The sequence below is a fragment of the Neopelma chrysocephalum genome, unplaced genomic scaffold, assembly GCF_003984885.1.
Source record: "Neopelma chrysocephalum unplaced genomic scaffold, ASM398488v2 Primary Assembly neopelma1_101, whole genome shotgun sequence".
Taxonomy (NCBI): domain Eukaryota; kingdom Metazoa; phylum Chordata; class Aves; order Passeriformes; family Pipridae; genus Neopelma; species Neopelma chrysocephalum.
The window spans coordinates 3,185,832-3,208,896 of NW_020897764.1; the positions used below are offsets into that span (position 1 = coordinate 3,185,832).

Consider the following 23,065-nt stretch of genomic DNA (forward strand, 5'->3'; position numbering starts at 1 on the left):
TTTAGTTCCCTGTCCTGCTGGTGGAGGCACAGCAGTGAGTCAAGCCAGGGGGTTAAGGGACAGGGCAGTGACTGTTGTGTCAGGGGGAAATGCCTGTTGCATTTTTTATCCCTTTGGAATATCTATGCCTGGCTTTGCATCTTGGAATGAAAGCTGTGGATTATCCACCAGGAAGCAGAACACGTTGCAATGTGGTTTTTATAGGTAGCTCTCCTCTCTCTGCAGAGGACAATAATCCCTTTTACAGAACATAACACCTATTTCTCTTTAAAACCTGAAGTTGCTTTGTTTTCCTTTTTAAGTCTCCCAGTGCCCTTAATGCCTGCTGTTATATTTCTAATGAGGTGTAAATAATTAATCTGTGTGGCAGCTGATGGAAGGTAGGGAGTGGCTTCTAAAACGCTCAAAGGAGCAAACTTTTTACAATAAAATCCTAGATTTTTTTCCATAATAGAGCCGAGATGTAACTTTTTGGATTTGTATTTGCATGGAACTTTAGATTCTGTTTTGGGAGAGGCTGCAAATAGCTGTTATTCTGAGTGTTTCTGCCAGCTTAGAGAAAGCTGCTTGTGTTTCTCTTCCACAAGGGTGCCAGGGCTTGGCTTTTTTTATATTAAGTCTCACTGGTAATAGGTACCTGTTTGTGCTTTTTTCTGCTGAATAATTTTTAGTTGATAAGTAACTTTAAGGTTCGACTGATCTTAACTGTATGAATTCCAGAGGACTTATTTTGTCTGTAATTTGTACATGCTCCCCTAGACTGAACTACTTGTGGTTTGTATGTGCAACATTTAAATGATGAAATCCACCTCTCCACCTCTCCTGTGAAAGCAGCATTGTGAGATGTGCGAAGTTCCCTCTTTACAAACTCTTCCTTTGAACATGCAGAAGGTCCAGTGAGGCTTTGTGACTTTTCATCAGCCACAGCAGGGCCACTAAACTCAACTAAGGTCAGCGAGTTCACCCGGTGGCAGGAAGCACTTTCGTTTCTGTGGAGGCAGCGGATGACTTGAAAGAAACGAAAATAAATTAATGAATAATAGAGAAGAGCCTGACCTGGTCATAACACGAGACTTCGTTTCTGTGGGAATTTCTGACACTTAAGCTTCCTTTCCTCCTGACCTGGGATGAAATAGCAAAATTTCTAGTGAATTCTTTGGGGAGGAAAAAATGCTGGAAGCAAACCAATCCCAATAAAATGAGATTTGTTTCAACGAGATCAAAGCACTTGCCTTTGACAATAATATTAATGCATATTATGAATAATTCTGTTGATTGAGAGCTTCAGTTCTGAGCTAGATGACATCACTGCGTTCCCATGAAACAAACATGTTTAAGTTTCGCTGGAAAGTTACACCAGAAGGAAAAACCCAAAAGATGGATCAGCTGTGGAATGAAGCCTGAGGGTCAGAGCAAATGGGGCACCTCCCTGCTAGGAGCTGGTTTGGTGTACATGAAAAATTTAAATAATGTAGCAAGGAAGAATGACTTCCATTCTTTCATAATGACTCCTTTCCCTCTTGCCATTCCTCAAGCCACACTGCCTGTGAACAGTTGTTAAGAAGGTCTTATTCAATGTTTGGCCTTTGCAACCTTGTGTTCCTGTGTGTTTCCTGCTGCTTGACACAATTCCTGCTTCTTGTCTCAGAAGAAATGTAATTCTTAAATGTAAATAAGGAGTGTATATCTCAAGCTGGAAATCCTTTGAGGAAAAGAAGCGAAGTGCTTTCAAGGTTTAGAAAAAAATGCTCATCCCTGTAATGGAGGAAACCTCACTGCTGGGCTGTACCTCCACTATCTATCAGTGAATTTAATTACGGGAAACTTTCACTGTGTAGAATTCATGGCAGTAATTTTGCTGCAGGATTCATTCTACAGTTCTAACTAGTGAAAATTAAAGCCTCCTTTGTTAATTTGGGCCATGCGATTCTGTTAAGGCTGAACAGAAAAAGCAACTTGATGAAAGTGTGTCAGACATTTCTCAGGTTCTGTTTGTAACTCTGAATTGGTGGTTCTGCATCCGGTGTGAAAGCTGCTGTGGGAGCAGGTGAAGAGGTGGAGGAGAAATCTGTGAACTCGGGGGCATTTGCTGGGATTGGGATTTCTAAAAATTCCTCTAATGGCCTGCACAAATTCCCAGGTTGAAACTCCTCCCCAAGTCTTGGGACTTGGTATTTTTACTCATGGCTCTATTTTTAACTCTGTAACTCCTTTTGCTTTCAAAATGTGCATCCACTGAACCAAGGAGAAAATTGTCTTTAACAGACCCAGCTGACCAGCGAGAACTAAACTGAGGCAGTTTGCTTCTATCTTAACACTTAATTTTTTTTTCCAAGGGCACTGGCTTGGGCTGGTGGCTTGGCACGAAGTTTTCGGAGCCTGTTACAATTCAGTGTTGCTTTCTCAGTTTGAAGTGTTTTCCTGCACATTGAATTAATCTGTCTTCTGGAGAGAGCAGGACTCTTTCCCAGATACCGTTGTTCTGAGCTGTGGTTGCAATGTAAATTGAGATAGCCACGTTCTTTTGTGTTCCAGCCTCTCCATGGCAGTTATTTCTTTTAATCAGGGCATAAAACCTCTTTGCCCTGGCATTTATTGGCTCCCTGGAGTCTAAAAGCTGTACGGGTAAAAGCACTCTTGTCAACATAAACTGCATCAGCACCAATATTGCTGCATAAACCAGGAGGTGACTTCTCATAGTAAGCAAGATTTACCATTTGTCAGTTTACTTAACTTTGCAGGCCCTATAAATTATTGTGAAATGAAGTGAGCATCTTGATGGGAATGGGATGGGAGAGGTTGAGGGGAAACTCTCCCAGGGTGCACGAGACTTGCTCAATTTGAGCCACACTCCAACCATGGTGCAATATCAGCATCCTACTGAGTCAGAATACAGAATAAATCTTTTTTTTTCCTTGATTTTGTCCACTGGGATATTAAATAATGCTGTTGCCCATCCCTCTGTGATTGAATGTGATGATAGAAGAGCCCGCTGAGGGCTGAGAGCGCACATCCCTCCATGGGTGGCATTTTTTGGTTGCAGAGTATCTTCAGGATTTGAAAGCAGGGGATTATTAACGCACACTCCGAGAGGTGCCCGGAGCTCCTGCCATGGCCCGGGATGGCCGCGCTGCCAAGTGGTTGAAGTAGATTGAGATTTCACAAAGTTGTTCAGGACTTGCTAATTGATCCTGGGCAAATTGCCCAACCCCTCTCGCTTTATCTATTTATAAAATGGGGATAGTTAAGGCCAGGCAAAACTTGTGTAACTGAATTTGTGTAACTTTCCACAAATCCATGCCAGCTTGTCACCGGTTCGCTGTGTTCCTGACTGCTCTTAATTCATTGTACTAAAATAGCGCTCTACATAAACATCGAGCTATGGTGCAGGCAGTGTCATTCCCCACTTTCCCTTAGGAAACTCTAACTTTGGGAGATTAAGTGGCTCCAAGAAGGGGCAAGGCGCAAATCTGACTTGGGAGGGAAGTGTCGATTGCAGCCGGTGTTGTATCACGACTCCTGTTGTATCAGGAGCTGCTTCTCCCCTTCAAAAAAGGGACCAGAGGTATTTTTTCTGTGTCTAGTGGAGAGTTTTAGTGCCTCTCCTGGAGCAGCATGAAGTAACTTTTTGTTACTTGTACTATCTGTGTTTCCTGAAGAGATGTTGCGCTGTTTTGTTGTTGAAACCACTTCTCCAAGGGCAGTGGGTGGCTTCACCCAGCCTGGGCTTTGTCATCCTGAAGTTACTTTGTGCAGTAGGAGAACACATGTGTATTTACAGACCCAATACCACTGTACATCCATATAAACTTGAAAGAAGCTTTTGATTTTTGTTCTCCACTAACCTTCCTTTTCTCTGGTGTCCAATCACCTACTGCTTTCTCAGCACAAAATTGCTATTTGCCACGGCCTTCCTCCTCTTCCTGCCAGGTTTGTTCATCTTCAATGCTCTAAAAGCTGTAAGGTTTGCAGGAAAACACCTAACTACAACTGTAGATATTTTCTGATGGAGAACAGCTGAACAAGAAGGAAAGTGACTGGTGACAAAAACACTTAGTGCTGTCTTCTGAAATACTTTTTGTTTAAAACCAACTCCGAGTGGTTTGAAGTCAAGATTGGATTATTCAGTTGTTCATCCCCTATTGAAGTAGGGAACTGCTTTAGGGTCTGATCCAAACCCACCAGACTCTGTAGGAGCCCTTCTGATATCAGCAAGCTTTTGTCCTGGTTCTTAGTGTCTTCCTGTCTTTCCCTTCTGTGTATCTTGTAGGCAACTATGTGCAGTAGCTTTTTAGGATTAAGGTAGTGTTATAATATGAGATGACCAAGGAGAGATGATTTTAAAAGCTGACTTCTAGATTTGGGTAAAACAATGCATAATATGGTAGAAATGTATCTTCCTGTAGTAATATACATTGTGATGTGGTCCTGCCACAGCATTCTTGCATTGGTGAGTTGTTCAGATGGAGTGTTTCCTTTCAGCTTTTATATTTCTTGAGTGGCCAGAATAGTTTTCAAGTTTGATAACTTGGATACCTTAACAGCAGGAATTTTTGCCTAATGCCATATTTTTCAAACACTGGTCTGCAACTTCGTTGCCACTGCAGGGTGTCCTGTATGGTATGTGGTTTGAAATGTGTGATGTTTCTACTGGAAAAGACAAAATTTGCCATATTTTTTGCAAAGTCTGCATCAGCAGAATTGACATTCCCATCCTGGACTGATTTTACTGTGATAAGAGAGTCTGGAGATATATATATAGAGAGATATATATATATATATATATGTTTTTCTCTTTTTTTAAAGAAGTCTTTGGTTTATATCACTGACACAGCTCCAGCAGATGAATATTTTCTACACTGCTTCAGAAAAACGATTAAAAAAAGAAAAGATCCTACCACTTTCATCCAGACATCCTGGAGACTGTTATTTGCCAACAGGCTGCTGGAAGTCTGCAGTACTTGGGCTCCTTTAGAGTATCTGACAGTCGGTAGATCCCCAGCAGTGGTGGTTACTGGTATTGCAAGCCAGGTCCAAGCGTTTCCAATTCCTCCCTGTTTCTGGTGATTCAGTCCTATCCAGTTGTCACCATGGTGAGCCAATATAAACTATGAGCTGCCAAGGAAGAGTACAAATGTAAACACTTCTGAGCTATCTTGAATTTCGTGGCTTTTCCCATTTTCTAGAGTTAAATTCACTTGAAATAACCTGGTTCTGTTTGAGAACGGAGACTCAGAATTGTACCAACTGCTCAGAAGTGAAAACTGAACCTCAACTTGTGGTTAGGATTGTATTTTATTGCTTTGTAGATATTTCTTGAGAGCAGGCACATTCTTAGTAGCTGGGGCTTGGATAAAGTTAGTAAGGTGACATTTGAGAAGATGGTCTTAAAGTCATTCCTTACAGCAGAGTAGCACAGGCTGGTTGAGCCTGTTTTAGCCCACTGGAAATGAGGGAAATTGATTGGGAAAACATTGAATAAATCAACCATGTAATGAAATAAACTTTAATTCCATTTAAGCTTTTTGCTGACCTCAGATGGCAGATGTAGGGGCCCAGTTTCCATCTGGAATTTATAAACCCATGTTTGATGTGAGATGTGGTGAATATTGTTTAAAGGACTTGTGTTTTTACTGCTGGAATGCTTTTGCTTTGAATAGCATTTCCTTTCCCCTCAAAATGACTGCATGGAAACTTGAGGTAGGATAATACATGCAAGTTCAAATACAGCACATCACAATAAAATACTGATGGCACTTGGACAAGTTTCTGTTGGTATTATCTTATTTAAAAGAACTTCTAATTGCTCTTGTGTTTAGAACAATAGATCTTGCAAGACTTCCTGTAATGAGCAGTAAGAGGCAAATAACATTGAATCTTTTAGGAAGCTCCTTCAGTTTCTGAGAAAAGCAAGGATGGTTGATGCTCACATGGAGATCTCAAAGCAAAATCAGCATTGCAAAAAGTGTGTTTCCAGAAAAATACGGGTTGCAGTGCTGATGGGACAGGAATCCATCTAAGGGTTCTAAAACTTCAAGGTTAGAAGGAAGCCAAGATGCCTCTGGGAACAGGGAAGAGAACTGGACAGCACATCTCTGAAGCTGAATCCTAATGATATGATAGACCTTGGCTAGTGCTGGTTTTAGCCCTGTGATTGCTGTGAAACTTCCTGCAATGTCACCTTGCAGTAATGTCACCATGTGCAGTAACTTCAGTAAGTACTAAGTCCCTGTCCTTGGAAGTCTCTAACCGAAGTGAGTTGGAAGCTTTCTAAGTGATGATTTCAGTGGTGTTTCTCAAATATTGAAAGTCTAATGAGAAGGTACTTGTTGCACTGCTGATGTGATGCAGAGGGAAGCCTGGGACTGTCCTCACAGGGACACCATTCCTTGCAAATTGTAAAGGGGGATCTTTTGTTGCAGTTGATGCCTCAGTATAACATCCTTAAGCCATGGAGTAACTCTGGCTCCTCTAGCCACAGAGGGAAAGGCTTTTGCATTTATAGTTAATTGTCACCAGAGTTTCAAAAATTTTCAAACCAGTTGTGGTCAATAATGTTCTGGTTTTATGTGAAATAGCCCTGGAATTTCAGAGACTTGCACTCCAAGCCTGTCATCAGTCTTAAAATTAGCATTCAAGATTTTGATTGCTTCTAGTGTGTTTAAAAAAAAAAGTGTGTGTGGATAAAGTTGAGTTATGGAGAGTGGCCCATTGCAGGCCTGTAATTCAGTAATACATAAGCAGTGTAGTTTGGAGAAAAATTGGGAAGAAATACTTACACAGTTCTGTGTTTACAGTTTCCCCATCACATGATTTTTTTTTTCTCAAGTGCCATCCACTTCTGAATGACTTGATTGCCAAATCTTTTGTAATGCTCTTCTCTCAACAAACATACTGTATCCCATAGCTATCCCTGCACACTGCTGCTGCTGGTAACAGATCCTGTTTTCCATTTAATTCTTAATTGCATAAGACATCAGGATTACCTTTGACAGCATAGTTTTCACATAAGAGTGATTTACCTTGAGAAATACAATTACCAGTGAGTGCAAAGGGCATCCTTGGGCATCCTTGAGCATCCTTCAGCTTGTGAAAGATGTTCCAGGTGGGGGTGATGCTGTGCAGGGTGTGAATACCTGTCTGTGAGGCTTCCCTGAGTTGTTTGGGCTGGTTGAGGGCATGTGAATTAATGCTGCTGTGTCACCAGGAACTAGTTCAAGCTCCTGTTAAAGGACCATTTGGGCCATGGGACATTATCAAGCAAAACATGTTCTGGTAATAAATCATCAAGAATAAGGAGCTGATACCTCATCTGCAGGGTGCAGTTAGGACGGTTACATGTTACCAAGTAACTTTGTATGCACCCACCTTCCTTGCTGGGAATGTTACCAGGATGCTCATGGAGGGTCAGTTCTCATTATGAATGTACGCAAATTAAATAAACTCTGGCTGGCAGGGGCAGGTTTGTACAGCAGCAGGTCTGCTGGGGGAGCACAGGCAGGCTCTAATGTGGCCAGTGGGCTGTAATGGAAAGTGGAATTTTCCTCTCTGCCGGCCAGGGCTGAAAGCTCTGCTGTCCCCAGGAGCTGAATGGCGAAGTGCTGAATGGCAGTTCATGTACCAGCACTCTTTGCTAACTGTTGATCATTCCTCCTTTATTAGGAAACTCCTCATGCGTGACTGCATGGTCTGGTACTTAATAGGTGGCTGGGAATATGAGGGGAAAGAGGGGACAGCCCTTCAGTTTGCTCGGGATGTGTTCTTAATAAATTCTTATGAAATTCTGCTTTTGTTTTCTTTTCAGACTTTGGCGTTAGCGCGTTTCTGGCCACTGGTGGTGACATTACCAGGAATAAAGTCAGGAAAACTTTTGTGGGCACACCTTGCTGGATGGCACCAGAAGTTATGGAGCAGGTGAATTGTTTTTCCTACTGTCCTCTGAGCTGATCTGCACCTGGAATCCCCTGTTATCAGCAATGGCTATATTTGCTTCAAACTAAGATGATAATTTGGCATCCTGTAAGGTTTCCCTAAAATCACAGGATTTTCTTCAGTTTGCCTGTTGCAGACAGGCTGGTACTGTGGAATACTAAGTGTTCAGTAGATTTTTGCCCAATTGCTTCTCTTCAGGCTCCTGCTTAAGGTGAGATTGAGACAGCTCAGCTGTTGCATAAAGAAGATTAACCTGCCCCTCCCTCTTGCATAAATATGAGGTAGAATTTATATAAATAGTTTCACGTGTGGTAAATATGCACATTCACAGCTCAGTAACGTGCTCTTCTGCATTTGCAAACATCAGTTTAGGGTAGTTAATTGGGACGTGTCAAAGTGGGGAGTTATTACAGGAAAATAACATGCAGTTGACTTTATTCAGGTATTTAGCTTCTCTTGGCTTGTGAGTATCCAGACTGTAAAAGCTGAGGAATGCTTGCATTTCCCCCTTCCTCCGCTGTTCTTTTGGCTCACTAAAAGATGTCGTAGTTCTTCCCCTTGGGTGGAGATATGTCACTTGTTGTCCTCCGCTGCTTCTAGACTAAACTTCAGCAGCATTGTCTGTGTGACTTCTGATGAAGGCCACCTGGAAGCTCTGTTTACTGTAAAATATCATTGCCCATTTCTGAGCAAGATCCACAAACAAAATTACCTCTCAGTCCTGACAGGGCATTTGCAGTAGCTGTTGATGGCACTGACGTTCAGTCAGTTTGACAGAGGGCTGGACTCAGGGTTTTTGACAGGTGTGCTAAGCAGAATTATGACAGGCTATAAATGTTTTTCCATTTTTCCTTCTACATTTTTTTTTCAACAAAAATATTTTGGGAAAACATTGTTTTATTAAAGTAATCCCACCTTGTTACTTTTCTCCTTGCTGTTGTTTGCAATAAAATATTTTGAAGCTTAAGAGGAACTTGAACGAGATCCCCATGTATATCTGTAAAATGAAGTGGAGGTAAAACCGTGGTAGCACTTTAATGCATCCTTTCCTATATATAAAACTTCTTGAGGAGTGGAGATAACTTTGGAGTAGCTTAAATGTATTATTGATTAAAGGCTTTTTCAGTGTTTGGCCTTTCCGGTGGCTCCCCATGGTGGCACTGAGGGGCCGGTGCGTTACAGCACTGCTGCAGCATCCTCAGAGTGTTAAGTCTAACACTGCAGAATAAAGACACACTTCCTGAGTTAGGATCTGTCTTTGCAAATTTGATTCTGAACTGCTTCACTGTCATATTCTTCTGGATTTTTTAATTGAATGTTGATTTAAAAATAAATAATAATAGAGTATTTGGTGTTTCCAAAGCCATATCAGAGTCGTCCCTTGATATTCTATCAGTTGTGTCCTGTGGTGCTGCAGCACTACTGGTGCTGCTCCAGCCTCTTTGCAGCTGCAATCCTCAGGACAAAATGGAAAAAAATCCCAAAGAGCAAGCTATAAAGGGGAAATAAAGGTTTCAGTGACAAAGTGAGGGGTGGTCCCCCACAGATATGTTTCCAAAGGAGACAGGTTGTCTAGGGAGTGCAATACCTCCATCAAGGCTGTGCACATCTAACTGGGTGGAAATATCAGATGTTAAAGCAGTATTTTGGATGCTGATGTGAAATCCTTCAATGACCATTAGATCATCTTGCTGCCTTCCAGCAGGTGTCACCCTGAGCCACTAGATCCAACCGGGAAAAGGGACAAAGGGCTTGCTGTAGGTTGGCCTTAGATATGTCGATATTATCAACCCAATTGCACCTGGTTTGCTTCAGCATCATTAATTTCCTTTACCATGTTAATATGTGATGGCCCAGCGTTGTCTTTTAATGTATGTTCACTTGACAGATTCATGGCAAAAAAAAAATTGATGAGAAAAATAGATGTTGTTGATATAAACTAACTGCAGGGTGGTGAGTCATGTATTGGACAGATGTCAAGATGAACTGCTGTAGACAGTTTTTAACTTAATAGTTTTCACTTGCAAGCAGGATTATGTGAAATAATTCAAAACCCCACACACAGTTAAAATCCCATTGGGGAATGGGGTTTTGTGCAGTGTATTGATGTGCTGCAAGATTAACTGAAAAACAGAGCTAAGAAATGTCCCAAAGTTATTCTTAAAACCTAAAAATAGTGTGAGGGGGGAAAAAACTCACCCTTACAGCATATTTCTTTTTGCCCTGTGCTCTTTTAAATTATACTAGATATCTGTGCTTGTTTAGTTAACTGACTTGAAACCTGTTCAGAATCATGGCACTCATAAACTGAGGCACTGCAAGAAACGTTTCAGACATTTAAGCCTCGTGAAAATGATGCTTACAGTGTTGGAGGCATTACTGCAAGATATAAATTTGTGTTGCTACACTAAGTTTCAGTTCAGCTACAGTATTACATGACAAATAGTGCAGGAGGGTTTTTTGTTTGTTTGCCAGAATTAAAGATTATCCTAAAGGTAGTTTGGGGAATGTTATTTGATTTCCTCACACTGAATGTCTTTCTTAAGCTTGTTAGGTTAGCTGAGCACAATGTCCCTGTTAGTTTTGCTCTGATTCAGTTCTCCTTTTTCCATAGTCTAATGAGAAGGAATACAAACCATCCTGAGCAACTAAAACGCTTTGATTTTTGTGGCTGCTCTTGAAGTTAGTACATAATGTCTCTCCCCTGCAGCGGAGAAAGCAAGTGCCAAAATATTACCTAATAATAATGAGGAAGTAACTGCTTTGGCATATGAAATATTTTTTCCTGTGCAGGAGGGGAAGTAAATGCTATAAATTTTCCTGAACAAGCCTGTGTTTAATGTCAAGTGCAGAAGCTACTGTTAATTAGTGGAGGGAAATATTAGTCTGCAGGCAGGAGCAGGGGGCTCTTACTGAGCTGGTGTGTCCTGAAGTTCCAGGATGGAGCATGTTTGCAGTCAGATTGATTAAGCGGTTGACTAAAAGTGTAGTGAGCCGTGTGTCCCAAGGGGTAACAGCCCATCTATTAACTAGGAGAGTTTCATTATGCTGTTTAATGACTCTCTGTGTCTTTGTGTAGAAGTCAGCCTGGTTTAACCCAGTGCCCCTTTATGTTCTGCACATGTAGAGGTTTACAGCAGAGCTCTCTTAGTTGTACAGTCCACAACCACGATTTTCCTCAGACTGTCACTTCTAAAACATCTTCTCGAGGTACAAGAAGCTGGGGGAGAGGAGGGAGAGAGCCTTCCTTCCATCTCTGTAGTGCTGGTCTCTCCAACTTTGAGGGGAATGGAAGGAAAGGGTGAAAGGGATGGTAGTGTAGGACAATAAGAGACATGGGCTAACATCCTCTTCGTATTTTTCAGGTCAGAGGATACGATTTCAAGGCAGACATCTGGAGCTTTGGGATCACTGCTATCGAGCTGGCTACAGGGGCAGCTCCTTACCATAAATACCCCCCGATGAAGGTGAGCAGGTCTCCAAATACTTGAGCAAGATAAAGCATCAGTGTGTTCTGTGGGTGTTTCCAAGAATTTGGCCGGCATGTTGTATAGAAGAGTCTGTCCTCTCAACTTGCACCTGTGGGTCATGATGTTCTTGGATTTATCTGAAATCACCTTTTAAAAATACGCCACTTAATCAGCATTATCTGAAACTGCACAGCTTTTACTTAGATCCTGAGTTTCACCTAGATCCTGAGTCTCACCATTATTGAGGAAAATGCTGTGTGTTTTAATCCTGGAACCTCTGAAGGCAGCAGATGTTTTTAGGGCTATAAATAATGATCCACAATGTGTTATCTGGCATCCAGTGACACTAGGATGGCGAGCCATTCTTTTTCCTGCACTGATAATCCTTCTTGACACCTCTCAGAAATTCTCTTGATACCTCTCATGTTCCCAGTTATCCAAAAGAATTTCTAATTTTGTTTAACGCCGACACAGTCTTGTCGTGCAGCGCAAAGTACCACATCAGTGTGAAATGGTGTGGTATTGGCAACACTGGTGTTTTATTAAGGCTGAAGTGAAGGAAATGCTTTTTTGCTGACACTTCAAAAATCTTTGTCAAATATCTTGAACTTCAGAGTGCCTTATAGTTTGGCTAATTTTCCCTATTTTGTGACTCTGGAACGAGGAGTTACTTCCAACATGCCGCTCTTTCAGGGGGAGGGTACCTCTTAAAGTCAAGGGCTGACACCCACCAGTTGAGTTCTGAAGCATCCTGTCTGTCTACAGAGCTTTGAGATCTTTTTCCTTACCTCCTTTGTGATATCTGATGAGGCCTTGTCTCAATCACAAAACTTTAAGTCCCTTTGGTCCACCCTTTTGAAGGCCACTTTGCTTCTGTTATTGGGAGGAATGCTCCCTTGGATCAAACACGAGGGGGTGGAGACCCCTTTTGATACCCCTACAGCTTATGGTTAGAGTAATTACCTGGGATATGAAGCCTCTGTCCCAAGTCCCTCTGTTTTTGGCGTTGGGAGAGGGACTTTTACGTGGACAGATAGTGATAGGACAAGGGGGAACAGCTTTAAACTAAAAGAGGAAAGATTTAGATTAGATGTGAGGAAGAAATTCTTCCCTGTGAGGGCGATGAGGCACTGGAACAGGTTGCCCAGAGGAATTGTGGATGCTACATCCTTGGAAGTGTTCAAGGCCAGGTTGGATGAAGCTTGAAGCAACCTGGGCTAGTGGAAGGTGTCCCTGCCCATGGCAGGAGGGTTGGAATTAAATGAGCTTTGAAGTCCCTTCCAACCCAAATCATTCAATGATACCGTGGGACAAACTTTCCTTTTCCGAGTCCTACGTGCTGGAGTGCTGTGTGAGTTGTGGGTCACCTCTTCAGGACCTGGGTGAATCCCCTCCCACCCCACAATTACAATAGCATTTGGAAATCCAGTAACTTCCAACTCTGAACAGGGACATCCATGTATCCCTTTAAATGCCAGGACTTTGCACAGGTTTAACTCTTATAGAATTGATTTTAAGACTTGTCACTTGTTGTATAGGGACTGTTGAGTAGCTGAGTGGTTCAGAAATGCCATTAAAGTTCTTACAGACTGTGGCAGAGCAGGGAGGAGTTGAGGAAAATGTGTTGCTAGTTTAGCTGTTGGTGCTTTCATTGATATTTCCTTCTGTGCTGTGATTATTGTTAGCATTTTTCAGCAGCTTCTGCAAGTTGTACTTTTGTTTATTGGGGTTTGAATGCCTGGGATGAAGCTTTGAATTCCAATGTCACCTATTTAGTATCATGTGCTGTATATGGTAGATAGAATTGAGTCCCTAATTCTGTTAGGTTTGGGTTCCAGTTGTGCAGCCTGCAAAGAAGACTTCTCTCTTTTACTTATTGAATGTAATTGTACTACACTGCAGATTAATTTTGTTATGTAGCAAAATTACCCATGCATTAAGTGACCCTCCAAGGAGTGCTGAAAAAAGCAGGGAATTCTGTCATGGACTGTATAATTCCAGCTAGATTGATGGGCTTTTGCTGCCCTAAGCAATATAGCTGTTGAAAGCTATTTAAATATGCTACGTGCTGCTTCCTTTTCTAAAAATAGATATTCATCTGTATGTAGGTGACAAGTGGAAATGGAAATGAGTAATTTTCTTCCTTTCCTTCAGAATATCTAAGTGATGTGAAGGAAATAATCAGTTTGGCTTGATGGGTGCTTATGTGAGAAATGTGTTCACCTGCTGTTGCACTGGTACATGGAAGTAAACCTTTGTATTTTTTTAGGTTGCCTTTCTGCCTTTACATTAATTTGATTTCTAGCTAAGAAATACCTGCAGGGAGGTGTACTGAATCAAATGCCTTGCACAACTGCTCATCTCAAAGGAGGAGAGCTGGTAGATGCTCTGCTCTGCTTGCACCTTTAATCACACTTAAACAGGCCTGAAATCACATCCCAACCTTGTGTTTGGCCCACAGGCTCCCCTGTGGGCCAGGAGATGGGATGGGAAAGAGTAACTTAAATTGTTAGCACATCCTGATGGACTCAGATGCTTGATGAATATGCTTGTCTAAGAATACATTTTTCCCAAGATCTGTCTCTAACAAAGGCCAAGAAAAATCTCATTGCCAATAGACATAATTCTTTCAGGTTTTAATGCTGACACTACAAAATGATCCCCCATCTTTGGAAACTGGTGTGCAAGATAAGGAGATGCTGAAGAAGTATGGGAAATCATTTAGGAAGATGATTTCATCGTGCCTACAGAAAGACCCTGAAAAAAGGTAAGAACGAGTGACACCAAAGTAAATTAAAAAAAAACCCGAACAAACTCACAAACCTCATTGTATTCCCTATTTTTTTGAAGTTGGTGCACTCTCTGCCCCTCCAGCCTTTCAGTCACAATGAACACAGCAATCTTGCTGTGTGGCAACAAATTCTCTTGGCTGTCCTTATTTTTATGGATAAATGTCTGGCACGGTGCCTGGCCAGGGCACACATCCCCCATTTGGGTTAATGAGAGTGCATCCCAGTCCACTGTGTGGGCAGGGCTGTTCTCCCCTTGCCACCTCGAGCAGGTGACTGCAGTTCATGTTTTGTTCCCAGTCAAAACTGCTCTGTATTTATAAACTAGAAATTGCAGGTTGGGCAATGTGTGTTTACTTACAAAGCTGCATAAATAAACTTTTTTAAAATTTGCCAGTGCAAAGAAGGCTTTCAGTGTAGTTTTGACTTGTTTAATTACAAGTGATATTTGGTTTGGAGGAGAAATGAGGAAAAACACTGGCAAATTTTACCAGCATGTTTTCATCAATGCAGATTGCTTAAGTGACCTGATGACACTTTCAGCCTTCCTTGAACAGTATCTTGACTACTCAGCGTTGTAGGAAATAGTACTGAGGGAGTGGTGTGTGTGTTGTTTTTAATACCTCTTAGGCTTTCTTTTTACCCCCTCCTTTTCCTCCTCAGTAAGCAAACTAAATTCTGGAAAGGAAAAAGTGCTTTCATAAAATAATAATAATGAAGACATTTTTCAGTTCCCTCTTGTGTCAGATCCAGGAGCACAGGCTTCTCACGCACCGTGTGGTGCACTTGAAATGCTTAATGAATCCAGTGGAGTGCTTGATAAATGCTGATAGCTGGGGCTTTTTCACAGCATGATATTTTTTCACCTTTCTAAAGCATATCCTATCCCTGCAGTTTAGGATGTGTGCTGATCAGATTATACATAATCACTCTGGATCGTGGCACACCCCTTCCCTCTCCCCAAGCACCACTAACAGCCACTGGCATCATCTCGACTCTGGGAGCAGGAGGCATATTATTCCATGGGTTCTCAAAGAGGAGAATTTAGTGCAGTTGCTTTTTAATAATTTTAGGGACTCCCTTGCTATTAGGTGAATGTTTTTTGTTAGAGTAGTCTGAGATGAAATAAACCCTGAGATGAATGGCCTTTGCAAGTTACTCATTAAACTCTGTTACTGTTTAAGCACCATTTGCAGTGTGGGAAATGCTCTAAGCTGCTACTTTCTCATTTGGGCTTGAGTCTTTAGAAAACTCCTCCTAAACTGACCAAGGGGTGTCTCTTACTTTCCAGTATTTATTCCAAAGTCTGACATAAAGGGGAAGATAGTTTGTAATTGTGCCTATTCCAATAGACAAAGATTGATCATCCCGCCTGTGTTTAATAGAACTAATTACACACATTTAATCAAGTATCTCTGAAATAGCTGTTACTCACACACAGTGAGTGCTGCACTCCTGTGGTAGGTGATGATTCTGTGATTTCAATTTTGAGCAAATTGTTTCTGTGATGCTGTTCTTAACTAAGAGTCTCAAGCTCAGCATCAAAAAGGGGGCAACTTCTCCCCCCCAGTCCCAAGTAACTAATTGCTTTGGAACAGAATAGGCTTTGCTCAGAATACACTGAGTGTTTAAAAGACTGCTGGTGTTATAAAATTCACTTGGAATGCATTGACTAATTTTTAGGGAATTGTGCAGGAGAAGCTGATGCCCTTAAGAGATGCCATGTTACAAGAAGCTGCAGCAACCTGGAAGACCGTTGTGTTGAAAGGGAGCACTTATAATTGTCTTTTCTACATCTGTTTTTATTGACAGACCGACAGCAGCAGAACTCTTAAGACACAAATTTTTCACGAAAGCAAAGGTAAGGACACACTTCCTAACCTGATCTGTGCAGAGGCTGTGGAGAGGACTTTTCAGAAGCCTGATAGGTGTGGTGACAGCTTTATTGGCAGGAGTATGGGCTGTTTCACTCGGGGCCAGCATAGCTGAGTGAGTTGAATGGGTCATTGTGAAGGAACAGAATGAAACCCCCCTTCTGTGCCTCCTGTGTGTGCTGTCATTAAGAGAAATTATCTAGAAATTCTTGAGCATTTAAATGTCTTTCAGTGTGCCTTTTGGGTTTGTTCTTCTCTTGTAATGGTTCCATTCTGGCTGCCTGTCCAACCAGAAAGGTCTCTGTGGCAGCGAATGTAACTTATATTTTAATAAACTCTATAATTAGTCTGTATGCAAAGGGGTGAATGAGGCCCACTGTGCCAGGACTACCTAAATCTATTTCACCCTGTGTTGCCATATGGAAAGTGAGGATCCTGTGATACAAAACAGTAGGAAACTCCCATTTCTAGCCTTGAAGTGAAGTGCCAGCAAGCATTATGTAATTACTGCCTGGAGATTACTGCATATGCAATGTGCAGGGTCTTATTGAGGGAGACAGGAATAATACAAGGGAGAATTTGTATTTTTATGGGCCTGAGGAAATGTTTTCTGTTTCCTTATTTTTTCTGTGGCATGTTTGTGATCAAAATGCACAGGGTTTGTAGCAGAATACAGATTAAACTGTCAGAAAGATATTCGATGCTTGGGATAGCACGGCTGCATCACCAATTAATCAAAGTAGTTTTCAGCTCCCAGATTAAGATGCTTAAATGGAAGTGGCCACATCCAGATATCTGTTCAGGAGCTGGATGTTCTGTTAAAGCTGACAGAAATCCAACAGGTGCAACCAAGGGGAGGTTGCACTTCTCCCTCATGAGAGGAAGTGGAGAGGTAGGCACCGATCTCTTCTCTCTGGTGACCAGTGACAGGACCCGAGGGAAAAGCATGGAGCTGCATCAGGGGAGGTTTAGGTTGGATATTAGGAAAGAGGTTCTTCACCCAGAGGGTGGCTGGACATTGGAACAGGCTCCCTGTGCCAGTGGTCATGGCACTAAGCCTGACAGAGGTCAAGAAGTGTTTGGACAACACTCTCAGGCACGTGGAGGGATTCTTGGGGCTGTCATATGCAGGGCCAGGAGTTGGACTCGATGATCCCTGCCTGTCCCTTCAATCTCAGGGTATTCTGTGATTTGATAATTCTGTGAACCAAGGAAGTCTAGAGATTGATTCAGTTTATGAAATGTAGCAGTTTGCTTTAGGGCACGTTTAATTGATGTCTGGGCTCTTGACAGTATTAACTGGGTTTTCACTGTCTGTGGTGGGATTTTAGGCATCTGTATGGTGGATGCACACTTGGTGTCCAAAGTGACAAGATGGCTTACACATTGCTGACCTTTCTCTGTTTTGTTATGTGAGTTCTGGGTCATGTTACACTTCATTGTGTGTTAAATCTCCTTTGTGCTTTCGTTAAGCTGCCGTAGAGTAACATATTAGCATGTGTGGTGATAGAAAATTAACATTATTGTAAATGAGGCAATACTTAACCTGGCATCTGAAGTGAAAACGTGTTCCAGTTCACACTCAGGGTTCAATTACTGTCATACATCAGCCACTGCCAAACTGACAGCTGGAACTTGAGGGCTGAAGAATCCAACTTCTACACGTCTATATTGAGTCATATATTTAAATGCAGTTTATGTTATGTGAAAGTATGGTTTGATAATGCTGAGAGCCACTTATCAGGAATGACAGCATGTGTCTTGAGACTCCCCATCCTGCCTGCAAGCAACCATTGCAGGGGAGTTCTGAGAGCACTGCATGGCCAGAGACAACAGGGCTTTCCAGCCTCACTCGTGTGCTGTGGAATACCCAGCTAAATCCCAGTGCCAATGCCATGGTGCCTACCTGGCTTGTCCTGCCTCCTCTCCAGCCTGAAGTTTGGCCCTGCAGTCCAGCAGTCAGAAAATTATACTACCAGGAGCCCACATTCCAGTCTGGAGCATCTTGCTTAAGAGGAAATTTATTATAATAAAACATCACAGCAATTTCCCAATATTTAATCTGTCATGATCGCTGCATTTACTTCCTCTCTAAACATAAATGCTCTACGTTTTTTCATCCACTTTCAATATTGCTGCCCTAATTCCTCAATCTTATTACTCCAGCATAAAGGGATTCCTGCATCCCAGCCTGCCTGACATCTGAGGTTTGCCTTTGACAGTTGGACAGGCATAAATTTAGGAGTAAGATAAAGCAAAGAGGTTGGATCCAGGTGGTGTAGTATCTGCTGGTGGAAGAATGCCAGATGCCTCAGCAGGGTGTCAGATGCTGCAATATAATAAGTGTATTTCCCAGTAAATCATAATAATATCCAACTCCTCAGTTGTTAACTCCATATCACTTTGCAAAAGGAAAGTGTCCCTGCTACCTGAAAAGGTATTTAGGATGAAACTTCATATAATGTAGTTCAGAGTAAGAAAGTGGTTAGAATGAGGGTGAAACACGTGAACCACTTTCTGCTAGAAATAGCTTAACAGTTACTTTATCAGAGAACTGAAGGAATCAAAGGGCATTTTCAGTTTGGTATTTTTTTCTTTTGCAGAATAAAGAATTTTTGCAAGAGAAGATGTTGCAGAGAGCTCCAACAATCACTGAAAGATCCAAAAAGGTACTGAAAACCTCCCGGGCTCTTGCTGTTACTGTTGTACTGGTATTTTAGGTTTGCGTTCACATTTTTAATGATAATTAGTGTAGTACAGCATTTTCTAGATACAAAACTAGACATTTCAATGAAATACTCAGGTACCCTGGCAGGTGATGGAACCTGAAGATGCTCTGGTGCTGTACTTCCTAAAAAAAGACCAGCTGTAGAAACTGTTTGCTTGACACAAGCTCCCTGTCTTTGTTCTGAGCAGGTCCGGAGGGTCCCAGGCTCCAGTGGGCGTCTTCATAAGACTGAAGATGGTGGCTGGGAATGGAGTGATGATGAACTAGATGAAGAAAGTGAGGAAGGCAGAGCAGCAATTTCACAGCTCAGGGTGAGTCCTCAAACTTCACTGTCTCTGTTTTGTTTTCCACTAGTAGTACATCTAAATATATTGGGGAAGCACGTAGTCTGAAGTGTGATACACAGCAAATTATAATCCCTGTTGTGGAGTTTGGAGCTGAAGCAGAGAAAGCAGACTGAAGGTTGAAGAAATTGTATTGATCTTTTCTGTCATCGTTGTGGGGCACAGCTGGTCTCATCCAGGGATGTTCAGCGTAATTGGAAATGTGCATTCTCACATTGCTCTGCTCCCAGCTCAGCATACTAATTCACTGGAGCTAGGATATTCCCTTTAAGGGTGCTGACTATTTGAGATGCTTTCTTCTGGAAATATCAGGAGAGGTTTTGTCCTGCTGCCCTCTCCAGGATGGAGCTATGATCAATAGGGCCTGTGCTTATGGCACACAAAGTTCCATGCCCTCAGTTACACTGAGATCGATTAGTCCTGGTAGAAAACCTTACAGCATCCCTGAAGTCACAGGAGTGATTGGTCCAGCACTTGAAAATACTCAAAAAATCACCACTTTCCCCTCTCCCAGCACATGCACAAAGCACCTCAAACCCAGACTAATCCCCAGGAGCACAGAGGAGTAAATGCATAATGATCAGCTAAAAGATTGCAATGAGTTTTCAGGCTGTCTTCCCCCAGCAGTCAGCAGTGTGGGTTTTGACTATAATGGTTTGCCAGGTCCCTTTTCACTACAGCAGGTGGCGTGAAGTAAACCCTGTGTTTTAATCATCCTGTAATTGAATTAGTGAGACAGTGAAGGATTTTTAGAGGAAGCTTTTCAGTGTGAAAGGGAAAAAAACCCCCAGTATTGGTTTGAAGCATTTATTCCTTTCCAAATTTTTTAATTTCTCTTCCATTAGTCTTCCTTCTGCTAGTGTTTTGAATAGGCACTTAAATATTAAATGCAGGATTTTGCATCTTTTTAGCAACTTTTGAAATGCTTGGGTTTTTAAAAGCCACTACTAATATAGTAATTCCATTCTTTGTGACAGCAATTATCGTGACTTTTTAAAGAGCTTACTGTGTCCAGCTCCATATTACACAGTCAAGGAAGATCTTGGTACCAAGTGGCTACTGCTTTGGTGCTTTATAAGCTGAATTCTTCTAAATTCCTTTTGTAGGTTTAAATATGATCAAATTTTAGGAGGCAATATTGTAAGAGACCCTAATTCTCTTTCAGAGATTACATAGAACTTGTTGTATCTTGTCTCTAAGCTCAGGGTACTATGACTTAATCCTGTTTACTGTGTTTTGAACAGTACTTGTTTCATTCCTCTTAGGCAGAAAGAAGCAGACTAACACACATGTTTACAAGCTCCTTTACAAGCCAGTGTTTTCTTGATGCTTTGGCATATTTCCTTGTGCTGCTGTCTGTTCTGGTTGCTCTAATTTGGGCTGTGCTTGGCCTTTTTACTTGTAGGTCTCCTGTTCAGGAATCCTTTAAGGGGATGTTGGTGTAGGAGGTCTTAATTGAGTTATCTGAATGTAGATATATATTACCATTCTGAAGGCACCCCATGTATATATACCACAGAACTTTGGGAAACCCATATGTCACAGGATATCAGGAAGGGCACTGTGGCATCTTTAACCTCACTGCATGTCTGCCTGGGTACTTGAATCTGATCCCTTTTCAAGCAGTTCTAAGACTTGTATACAAACTTCTGATTTTTGCCATGAACATGGTGGTGCTATTGAGGACTAGAGTTTATCCTGTGTCTTTAGCCATATTTCAAACACAGGGTTGTAAATTCCTCCTGTCTGTAAATCCCTCTGCAATTTTAGTTAAGTTGTTGGATAGAATAACTTGTGTTAACTAGGTGTCACCTTTTATTCCTGCCCATTGCACTGGGGGTGGAGTAGATGATCTTTAAAGGTCTTTTCCAACTCAAACGATTTTGTGATTCTGTGATTCCATCTGTACCTCTATTTTATTGCTGTCAGCCTTAAAGTGAGGCCTTGCAGACTGACTTAACTTGCCAAAATACTGAAGTATTAACGTGCATAAAAGCATCTACATAAGTGAAAAGTGTATTTTTTACTTGTTTCCAATTTACAGAAAAAATAGGGTGAATTTGATGTGTACAAACATGGATTTTACAAGTCTCTTGCTAGGTCTGCACCTGAAAGCAGACAAATATTTATTATACTCAGACTCAGAAGTATCTCTTCAATTCATTAAATATGGTGACTTGTTGGCTCAGCATTACCTTTTGGATATAAAGACTTACTGAACTTCCTCTCTGCATTTAAAACCTTGAATTCAAATTAAAGCAGTTGTGTTCTCCAGGCTCTTAAATCGTTCACGTTCTTTTGCCCAATAAATCTGTGCACTGGTGAGTTGTGTGGTCACATTTCACTGCTTACTCACAGCATTGATTACACAAGCAAAAATTAGTTAGAACTAACCCCCCAAGTCATCCTATTCCTGCCTTAGGTAAATGTCTTTTAATGTTTGTCCTGTTTTCTTTCTGTCCATGTTTTTCATAAAATCGTAGAGTTGTTAAGGTTGAAAAAGACCTCCAGGGTTATCAAGTCCAACTGTTCACGCAGAACCACCATGTTCACCTCTAAACTCTGTCCCCAAGTGCCACATCTACATGTTTTCTGAATGCTTCCAGGGATAGTGACTCTACCACTTCCCTTGGCAGCCTGTCCCGATGTCTGGCCACCTTATCAGTGAAGAAATATTTCCTAATACCCAATTTAAACATCCCTTGGTGTAATTTGAGGCCATTTCCTTTGTGTTATTCTTGTTACCTGGGAGAAGAGACTGACCCCCACCTGGCTACAACCTCCTTTCAGGCAGTTGTAGAGAACAATAAAGTCTCTTCTGACCCTCCTTTTCTCCAGGCTAAACACCCCCAGCTCCCTCAGCTGCTTCTCATAGGACATGTGCTCCAGACCCTTCCCTGGCTCTGTCGCCCTTCTTTGGACCTGCTCCAGCACCTCACTGTCCTTCTTCTAGTGAGAAGCCCAAAACTGAACACAGGAGTCAAGGTGCAGCCTCACCAGTGCCCAGCACAGGGGGACAACCACTGCCCTGATCCTGCTGGACACACTATTGCTGGCACAGGCCACGTGCCATTGGCTTTCTTGGCCACCTGGGCACACACTGGCTCATGTTCAACCAGCTCTCAACACTTCTGGTTGTCATTTATCTGGGTTAGCTGTTAGCTGAGGGACAGGGCCTGTGTTTCCTTACTTGTCTGTACAGTGTTTAGCACACTGTGATCTCTCAGACAAGTTCCTTTTACGTAATTCCTTGAGGCATCCAGGTACTCTTGGATATGAGCTTTGTGCCTGAAAGAAAAGCGCAGCAGCTGTGGCCTGCAGATGTGGAGCATGGCTGTTTCTCTGGGAACAATGCCACATTTTTCATCTTGCCTGATAACTGTCAAGCGAAGGCTGAGCACATTGAGATGGATTTCAGGCTTTACCTTTCCAGCTGCATGACTTTTTTCCTGACACTGCCTGCACACAGTCATCGTGAGGGGAATGTTCCTTCTCCTCCTGTCCAGAGGGCTTTTCGCAACTTGGTGTTCTGAGAATAAGACTTTTTAACCTTTTCTCTTGAGAAGCTTCTGAGTAATATGTTACAGATTGCTCTGATCTGCACTTGATAAGGTAGTGGCTTTGGTTACTGCATAGACTGGCTCGGGATAGTGGCATGATGAGACTTAGTGTTCTGCTGCTGAGCTTCTACTGTCCAAATAGCAACCTGTCTGTTAGACCATTGTGTGGAGAAAGGAACACCTATTTTATTAATCCCAGCATGGACCAAACCATCCTACGTATCTCCATATAATAATTGGACCTGTTGGAAGCCTAAGCTTCTCTTAATTGCAGAGCTTCCCTACTTGGCAATTCCTTACTGTTCACGTGAAACAGGTAATGCTGTTATCTTTGTTTTACTGATAAGCAAAGGTTGGTCACATTACTC

General features: G+C 42.0%; 1 protein-coding gene across 2 annotated transcripts in view; it reads left to right on the top strand.

Moving 5' to 3' along the window:
* The window catches only part of OXSR1 (oxidative stress responsive kinase 1), a 90,702-nt gene that overhangs the window by 56,771 nt on the left and 10,866 nt on the right, over nt 1–23,065 (top strand). For both annotated transcript variants that reach the window (XM_027695477.1, XM_027695478.1), the window contains exons 6-11: nt 7,805–7,914; nt 11,298–11,399; nt 14,036–14,169; nt 16,004–16,052; nt 18,669–18,734; nt 18,982–19,104. In XM_027695477.1, coding sequence (XP_027551278.1) covers nt 7,805–7,914; nt 11,298–11,399; nt 14,036–14,169; nt 16,004–16,052; nt 18,669–18,734; nt 18,982–19,104 — 584 coding nt within the window. The remainder of the gene's footprint in view (nt 1–7,804; nt 7,915–11,297; nt 11,400–14,035; nt 14,170–16,003; nt 16,053–18,668; nt 18,735–18,981; nt 19,105–23,065) is intronic.